Source organism: Lolium rigidum, chromosome 1 (assembly GCF_022539505.1).
Source record: "Lolium rigidum isolate FL_2022 chromosome 1, APGP_CSIRO_Lrig_0.1, whole genome shotgun sequence".
Taxonomy (NCBI): domain Eukaryota; kingdom Viridiplantae; phylum Streptophyta; class Magnoliopsida; order Poales; family Poaceae; genus Lolium; species Lolium rigidum.
Window position 1 is genome coordinate 59446948 of NC_061508.1, and position 9709 is coordinate 59456656.

Sequence of the window (9709 nt, forward strand, 5' to 3'; positions counted from 1 at the left end):
GCAGTGATGCTACCTCATAAAAGCAAACTGGGAAACAACATATTCAAATATGATATTCAAATATGTTGTTTCCGGTTCGCGTTTTACGGTAGCTGCTAGAGCTGCTCTAAGGCGATATTCTTTACATTGGTGGGCACTTGAAGTAGTGGTTACGAGCTAAGTGGAAACTTAGTTAATATTATATATATATATATATATATATTTCATAATTGTAGGGTTATTACTTTGTACCAAGATAGTTTAGAATTGTAGATTTTAACTGAATTATTTTTTATTAAAATAGAATTATATTATATTATTATTTTACTATTCTTTTAAGAATAAGTTTGGCCCGTAGCAACGTACGGGCATTCAACTAGTAATTAATTTGTAAAAGACAACAATTATAAGCAAAAACGTTCCATCTTTGTTAACCTAAAAATTTATGGCCTAATTTTGGGGACTCCAGCCAACTAAGCAAGCGCAACACAATTTGATCAAAGAGTAGAACCAAGGTATTCTATAAGCAATAAGACTGCCCTACATATTATTTTGGAAATGAACTAACAAAGAACTGGCTGAAAAAAGATATCTAAAAACAAAACATTGGCATACTGAAGCAAGTGAGAGATCTCTAGAAGTAAGACCAAAGTTTTAAATAGCCGATTATAACCTAGTTATAGCCTTTTGGAAGACTTCCTGCTACGACTATGCTATTTATAGGCTAAATGAGAAAAACCGCGAATAGCCGGTTATAGCTCTATTTGACCCCTAATTAACCTTTAATTTAACCACTAAAGTCCATATTTTTTGAATTTATCTTTTATTTCCTTTTTATTTCATGTTATTTAAAGTTTTGCTCAATCTAATCTGATAAATCTTTTGAATTAGTTGAATATTTGTTTACGTTTAGTAGTTGAATGAGTTGTACCTCGAATTAGGCTTGAGTCATTTTTTTGCAAGATATGACTGAAATTTCCCTTTTTTACTAGTTTTGCTATGTCTCAGTCATCTGAGATTTTATTAAGTCTAAGTCACTTACAAAAAGTTGCTTGAGTTGCACTTTTTTGTTAAAAACTGGACTGAGTTGTACTTTTTTTAAACTGCAGTTCACTTTTCTGAGGTGACCGAGCCTTAAGAAAATCTCACTCAACTTAAACATAGAGACACCTCTTTTTTATGGCTCTAAATGGATTAGCCCGCTTGCCTTTCTTGTATAACATGTTCACGGGATTACTAATCATCTTACCTGTTAGGCAATATTGGAATTCAAAAAATACAGAAAAGGCAACAGCAGGGGAGAGGCGAACGCATCCGTTGAAGATCACGGTGGAGGAAAAAGAAAACCTCCAGCCCACAACGTTCGCCTCCTCTAATCACTCGTCCACCTTCCCCATCCAGCAACAGACCCGTCAGCGACACCCGAGGGCCCACCGGTCAGCCAGTCATCCGAGCAGCGAAAAGTTTAAATATGATTCAACCGCCCGCGCAAGAAAAATCCGGGATCGCCTCCGCCCATCTCGGCCACTTCCTTTTTTTCTCCCCCAAACCCCTTCTTAAACCCCACCCCACCTCCCCACGATCAATCAACCAGTCTGCACAACCTTAGCGCGAATCAGCAATGGCGCCGAGATCGCCTTCCCCCACCGCCGCAGCACACGCGCCGGCGCGGGCCTCGTCGACCCGCGACCGGAAGTCCCCGAAGAGGTTCGCCGACGAACCGCTCGCTGTCATCACCAAGCGCCCTCGCGGTGGCTATGGGGCGTCCGCCTCAGGGAAGAAGAAGAAGGCGACCAAGCGGAAGGCGGCGAACACGGCGAAGAAGACCAGGGCGACCACGACCAGGAGGAAGAAGGATGCGCTGGCGGACGAGTGCGCGGACGAGCCGGACCTGGACGCGCTGGCGGACGACGAGGCCGACGAGCTCGCCGCCCTTGAAGAGGACGCGGGTGCGGGTCGTGAGGCGACCAGGCGAGTGGCTAAGCGGCCTGCCGCCAAGGCCAAAAAGTGGGAGGAGGGCGACCCGGAGTTCGTCGGCGCGCAGGTTCCCGCCGACGTGGCGCGCGCGAAATGGCCCAAGCGCTACCAGCGGGACGGCAAGAGGTAACACGCGCGTCCTGCCTTGTCTCCCCTAGATCGACCTCGAGTATGCGTGTCTCTGGACGTTGTGCTGAATGTTACGTATTTGTTGGTGGATCCGTGTATGGTTCAGCACGATTGGTGAGGAGGAGGAGGAGGTGATGGCAAGGTGCCATTACGAAGCAGCCAAGGTGGAAGAAATCATCTATAATCTGGGGGACGACGTCTATGTGAGGGTATGCTCTGTTTCTACACCTGATAGCATTGCCATTATGTTTCTTGCTATGATCGATCCTTGTTCATCTTAATTTTAATTGTGCCACGAGCATATATGAAATCCTGCACGCCTAATGTGATTATACTTACGCGCTTGTTGTTATGGAATTGATTATTGTGATATACGTGCTGCTATGAAAAAGATGAATCTCATATGCTTGCTGTTATGCGAAATTGATGATTATCTGGTTGTCACTTATTTCTGCATTGAACATGAATACCCTTGTTCCCTTTTAAAAATGAAATTAACTTCCCACATCTGTTTGTTCTGGTAATGACATTTCTGGCACCAAATTGCATATATGTGGCACCACTTATTGCGAATATGGTTGCAACCGTAAATTCGTTGCTATCTGATGTTTGCACACGTTGGCAGAATTGTCCTGATTCCATTTTTACCATTATAATGTATAGGCTGGGGGGGAAAAGGCAGATTATATTGGAAGGATTAATGAAATTTTCGAGGGCACCGACAACGGACGTTACTTCAACTGCCAATGGTTCTTTCGGCCCGAGGACACGGTGATTTTGACTGCCAAGTTGGTGGATGACCACACTCATGATCCAAAGCGTGTGTTTCTCTCTGACGAGGGAAATGATAACCCGCTGGACTGCATTGTGTCAAAAGTCAAGATATTGCAAACTGATCCCAAGGTTAGTGTTGTTGTTCAAAAACGTGTGTTGCTTCCTTAATATAGTGCTACTGAACCTTTTCAACTCCTTGTTTCAGCTTCATCAGGCAGCTACAGCCCAACTAGTGGAGGACTACGATCTTTACTATGACATGACCTACACCATGGCATACTCGACATTTGCAAACGCCGTAAATGGTAATTGTTGTTGTGACCCTAGAATCTGTTCAGTTATGCAAATCAATTGTTGACCTATTTAATGTCTGAATAGTACCAGCACAGATGCTATATTTTCTTTTAACTCTATATAGTTGTTTGAATTCACTCCAGATAGTAGATCTTAGAGAATATATGTTGAAGTTACTTTCTTATCTGTCCATGGTTATCGTAACCTGGTTTAAGTAAAAATAATAGAAGATTGTCCTATGTCCACTCTCTTTTTGTTTTCAAATCATAATTCTGTTGATTGTTTCAGTAGAAATTAGGATGCCATTATTTTCTACACTAAGTTGTGTTTATGCAAACAGTCGTAAATATTTTTGGGAGTGAGAGATAGAGTTAGCTTAGGTGCAGCAGAGGCCCAGAAACTTTTATCTTTTATAATTGAACTTATAGTTCCTTGATATCAACTATATTATTTTCTTATTGCCAAGGGCATGAGTGCATGTAATGCATGATCTTTCAGTTCAGAATTATAACTCAAATTTTGCTTGTAGATATTAACGAAAGTTTAGGGATTTCATCTAATGTGGATTCGGAGGCTAACACCCTGCTGACAACAGCAGCGTTACTTGATCTTTATTCTGGTTGTGGTGGCATGTCCACTGGATTATGCTTGGGTGCAGGACTAGCTGGCCTGAAACTTGAGACGGTATCATTCCACCCTATAGTTTTATATAGAATAACTTGTCGATCATCCTTTTCTGTATCTACAATAATTTGCTTTCCTTTTATATATCAGCGATGGGCAGTTGACTTTAACAGCCACGCATGCAAAAGCTTCAAATCTAACCATCCACAGACCGAGGTTGACTCATGAATATTTAATTCTCTTTCAGTGGTACTAGTTCTCCTCTTTTAGTTGATCAAACTTTTTGTTCTGATTTCTGAATATAGGTTCGGAACATGAAAGCGGAGGATTTCCTCTGTTTGCTCAAGGAATGGGCACTTCTTTGTGACAAATATGTTCACAGTAATAATGCTGGCGCAGCTCCTCCCACGGAGGATGAGGAAGAGGGTGAACTTGAAAAGGATGAGTTTGTTGTAGACAAGCTCACTGAAATCTGCTATGGTGGTGCTGATAGGAAAAGTTGCATCTATTTCAAAGTATTCCACTACCTATCTGGTTCATTTCTCGTGCTGTACTTTTGTTGTTCAGGTTGTTGTAATATTTTCTTTGAACAGGTCCAGTGGAAAGGATTTGGCCCCGAAGAGGATACTTGGGAGCCCATTGAAAATCTTTGGTTTGTATATGCTTTGGCATATTTGGCATATTTCTATCCCATGATAATGTGTATTTCTATTGCAAGTATAGGAAAATGTATGTATGTTGTGCACTGATTTTTGTGTTTTGCATAGTGATTGCCCACTGAAAATAATGGAGTTTGTTCAAGAAGGTTACATACGAAAAATCTTGCCTTTGCCTGTGAGTGCTCTAGCTAGTCTTTCTTCTTAATTTTTAATCTGACATTAGATTGGCTGATGATGTTTACTTGATTTGTTACATATTAAAAGGGTGATGTAGATGTCTTATGTGGGGGCCCGCCTTGTCAAGGGATAAGCGGGTTTAATCGGTATAGAAACCGTGACGAACCACTAAAAGATGACAAGAACAGACAGATAGTCATCTTCATGAACATCGTTTCTTATCTGCGGCCAAAATACGTTTTGATGGAAAACGTGGTGGATATCCTTAAATTCGCCGATGGATATTTGGGTAGGTATGCATTGAGCCATTTGGTGGCTATGAAATACCAGTCCCGGATGGGAATTATGGTAGCGGGCTGTTACGGTCTTCCACAGTTCAGAATGCGCGTCTTCCTTTGGGGTGCCCTCCCTACAATGGTTTGTTTTTTTATTCCATGTCAGTGTCAGTTGTTTCTACAAATTTATTTGTTAGATAATTGATGTGGTGCATTTTGCTATGCAGGCGCTCCCAAAATATGCTCTTCCGACTCATCACGCCGTTGTACGAGGTGGAGCGCCAAATGCATTCTTTGTAAGTAATTGTAATGCAAGCAAGATAATAATGAAATGCATAAGAAGTGTAAATATGCTGACCATCTTGCTTTTTGTTGCAGGAAAACATTGTAGCGTATAACGAAACTCAGAAGCCAAACTTGGAAAGGGCATTGGTTCTTGACGATGCTATTTCAGATTTGCCGGAGGTATGTATTTACTTGCCTTTTATATGTCATATTCTGTACATCTTGTCTTACATCGGTAGTGTAGGTTGGTAACGATCAACCTAGTGATGTAATGGAATACCTTGTTGAACCAAAGACGGAATTTCAGTGCTACCACCGCCTTAGTCGCAAAGGTAGTTGTATAGCTCTTTTGATAATACAAATGCATGCCCATATTTTGTTTGTGAAAATTCTTTCCCTCTGCATTTCAATTCAGATTTATGCCTTTAATGTGATATTTTAATGTTGTTTCATTGTTCTAGAAATGTTGGACTGCTCATTTGGAGATATAGCTGGTCCTGTAGAAGGAAAGCTATTGGATCACCGGCCTCTAAAGCTGAACAAAGATGATTTCGAGCGTGTGAGGCGGATACCATACAAGAAGGTTGGTGGCTCATTTTTTCCAGTTTTTGTGTGATTACTCCTTTCCTTTCGATCACAATTTTGAGTTATATATGTTTTAGGGGCCAACTTCCGTGCCTTGGAAGGTGTAAGAGTAGGGCCGAATAATGTTGTGCAGTTTCACCCTAATATTCCACGAGTTTACCTTGAGTCGGGCAAACCATTGGTATGTATTCAACTGTTCAATGCCATACATTGTTTCTCATCTCGTCACAAATGCTGAAGAGTACACGTCTATATGTCCAGGTTCCTCAGTACGCGATGAATTTTGTGGGGGGCAAGTCTTTGAAGTGAGTGCCTTATATGCACTTTTTTCTGAAAAATGTACCGATTTGTTGATGGATGCTTTTTATAAAATGCATGCTGTGATGCTTTTCTTTGTAGGCCATTTGGACGACTATGGGGAGACGAGACAGTTCAAACAGTTGTGACCAGAGCTGAGCCACATAATCAGGTCAGCTTTGTCATAAGCTGCCTTATGTTTTGAGCAGACTCTGTTTATTAGTTTCTGAACAGGTTTCGTTTTGCTACCTACAGGCTATACTGCACCCAAGTCAGGCGCGTGTGTTGATTGTTCGCGAGAATGCAAGGCTGCAGGGGTTCCCGGACTATTACCAAATGGACGGACCCATCAAGCAACGGTAAGTTTATGAACCATTCCTTTAATTGTATGTAAAATGAAACTGAACATAATGTTTTCGCCCTGTATTATCTGATACTTGGCCCTTTAAAGACTGGAGCTTGGAGACATTATATTCTATATTTGAGATTAATGAAAATGTCATGTAGAAAGAAAAACAAATCCTTGTGACATAATGAGTTAACAACTCAACTGTTTATGATGTTGTATGTTAACCCCAATTAGGCATATGCTTGAATCAATATTGTTTAGTTGCAGCATCTCGCTGTGCAGCATGTTTAAGTGGAATGCATTTTCCCGTTCAAAATTTTTTTTGTTTCCCTGATTATCAATTCCTTGTTTTATCGTCATACTTGCAGGTACATGCAAGTCGGAAATGCGGTGGCTGTGCCTGTCGCCCGAGCTCTGGGTTACTCTCTGGGCCTCGCATACCTGCACAAACACGATGGGAGCAGCGACCCGCTGTTTGTGCTGCCCGCCAACTTCTTCAACCCGGGGCAGACCGAGGCCATCGCGAGGGCTTCATCGGTTGGATTGCCTGCAGGCAAGGTTGACGAGGAATAGGATGCAGGAAGCTTCCTTTGCTGCTGGTCTCTTGAATTCGATTCATTTTTGAAACTTAACTAGCTTGCTGTAAGTGGTTATAGGATGACTTTCAAGGGCACTACTGATTGGGTGTTTATTTCTTCTGTTCATTCATGTTTCTCTTAAACATTCTTTGCTGGTTGAGACATGATCTTTGCTCTCGATTGATGACTTTCATCAATACAGTGGTTATCATCCTGTGCGTTTATGAATAACAAAATGTTTGATGCACTTGCGCCTCATGATGGCTGCTGCTTTCTCCCTTGTCTATTTACATTCGGGTATGTTCAAGTTCTATCTAGTGCTGAATCATCTTCTTGCTGGACTGAATTGATGCCGATTAAACTGGAATGGAAGAACTAGCGGTTTTATTTAAATTTAGGCATTATATGTATCTAATCTATTTTATGGTTGTTCTGTTTTGGATACCTGGACAGCGAGTAAAATATTCAAAATCCTTGGGTAGGGATCGGCAGGGATCTTCAGTGGTCACAAGGGAAAATTAAAGTGGCAAATAAGTACACCTGCAGACTATTTTGCACCCAAAGCTTTTGCCTCCATTTCAAAAAATAATTTTGCACACAAAGCACTCTGTTTCAAACTGTTTGGGAAAGTACAAGGCTGCATGGATTTCCGGGATAGATGGACCCATATGATCTTGCTGAACCGTGAATCCGTGATATGCTGACAGGTACATGCAAGTCATGACGACCCGTTGTTCGTGCTGCCTGTCAAGTTCTCCACCCCGGGACAGACCAAAGGCCGTCGGGTTCCCTGAATGCGATGTGCTAGAGCAGTACTGAAGAATCATGCACAACCTTACTTGCTAGTTGCTACCCACCTGCATTCATCGATCGGCGGGGTATAAATAATGCCATGATTCACATAAATTCAGTATTGAACGTTCCAAATTTGTTGAGATACCTTTGGTGAGATTTAGACTAGATACAAATGTATCTAGACACATTTAAATGTGTATATCCTCATTTTGAAAAGGAAACTGCGTCAACTAAACATGCAAGAGGAGTCAGTGGCACGCTGTGTCGCTGTACGCCTGTACCTTGGTAAGACTCTACCACTTGCGTATTCCTGTAATTTATGTTGCCCGTGACGGAATCTTCATCCGCCATGAACCTGGACGTGTAATAGGTGATCACGGGGAAGCCAAAAAGCGTGATCGGCTATCCCACCCAACGGTGAATAAATATCGTATTAACAATCTGTTAACCTGTGTATTATTTTCAATGATATATTTTTTTGACATATCAATGATATATTTTAAACAAGCAGAAAATAGGTTTTTAGGGTATAAAATTGGTTTTGTTGCGACAAAATTTGAAATCCGAGTTTCGAAACAAAATAAAACATCATGATAGATTGTGAAATCCAATGAGACTACATTAAAGCAGATATAAAAACTTTGTGAATCATGAAAAAATTAGATAAACTCAGCCGATATGTACAAAGTTATATACATGTGAAATTGTTGAAACTAATTGACACGCGATGCAATATTAAATATACCACAGGAAGTTGTGTTCTAATATTTCACCAAGTTTTATAGACTTTTTCAAAGTTTCACCAAGTCTCAAAACTCTAATTTCAATTTTTTCAAAAATATATTCAATATCTTTCTTGTTTTGAAGCTCTCTTCACTAGGAACTTGAATGTTCAAATGGTTCGAAAATTGGACACATAGTTTTAAAAAGTTACAGAAATTTCAAGTTTGACAATTAGATCTCATAGTGTGAAAGGAGAGAGAAATGTAACCGACAATTTTGATGTAAAGTGTGAACGAGAGTGTAAATGCATATATTAGGGCATCTCCAACCGCGCGACCAAACGGACGCGCTGGTTTTGGGCCGTTTGGGTGGCCGAGCGGACATGCGGACAGCGGCCCGCGTCCGCGTGTCCGTTTGGGTCGTACGCTGCGCCCAACGCGGTGACCCAAACAGACGCCACGTGGTTCTTCTTCCTTGCGCGACGCTGCGCCATGGCGAGGCCTCGACGGGACAGCAATGGTGGACGGTGGAACGCGCGGGAAAGTTCCCGCGCGCACCAATGTTTTCGCGCGCGAAAAGCCTTTGGCGCGCGCTCGCGCCCAAGTTTCCCGCCAGGCCACCGGCTATAAAACACGGCGGCGGCCAGAGACCGCATCACACCCTCTCCACCGTCCTCTCCCCCTCCACCTTCTTCGGCGCCATGCCGCGCACCCCGCAGGCCACGTGGGCCAAGCTCTCCCTCGTCGCTCGGGCTAGGTTCCCGCGGACGGAGGAGGAGGAGCGCGCGGACGCGCGGTGGGTCACCGACGACGACGCGCTCCGTGTCGCTGCCAAGGCGGCGGCGAAGAAGGAAGGGGACGCGGAGATGGTGGAGGCGGCCGCGGACGGCTGGCACGAGACCGCGGACGGCTGGTACGAGGCCGCGGCCGCCGCAGAGGAGGAGCCCGTGAACGAGGAGGACCTCGCGCTGGCCAACATCAACGCCGCCATCGAGGAGCATCTCGCCGACCTCACGCGCGTGACGAAGGAGCACGAGGCGACCTGCCGGGCCGGTCGCCGCCGATTAGGCGACCTCCTCGGGCAGAAGAACGAGCTGCTCGCTATGCGAGCAGCCCGCCACCTCATCCAGATGCCTTCGCCCGAGCGGCGCGCCCGGAAGGCTGCTGCGTCGGCGGAGCGCGGCCGACAAGAGCGTATGCGCCGGCGGAA

At 43.5% G+C, this 9709-nt stretch overlaps 1 protein-coding gene across 1 annotated transcript; it reads left to right on the forward strand.

The window, feature by feature from the left end:
• The first annotated feature begins 1600 nt into the window (after window positions 1-1600).
• LOC124708506 (DNA (cytosine-5)-methyltransferase 1-like) lies at window positions 1601-6977 on the forward strand. Its single transcript, XM_047240192.1, has 19 exons — window positions 1601-2082; window positions 2192-2294; window positions 2749-2988; window positions 3065-3173; window positions 3683-3837; window positions 3928-3993; window positions 4083-4292; window positions 4371-4429; window positions 4545-4611; window positions 4701-5030; window positions 5116-5184; window positions 5267-5353; window positions 5418-5505; window positions 5635-5760; window positions 5836-5939; window positions 6020-6063; window positions 6158-6227; window positions 6311-6414; window positions 6773-6977. Exons 1-19 carry the CDS (start codon window positions 1601-1603, stop codon window positions 6975-6977), a joined length of 2718 nt encoding a protein of 905 aa, XP_047096148.1.
• The last annotated feature ends 2732 nt before the right edge of the window (window positions 6978-9709 follow it).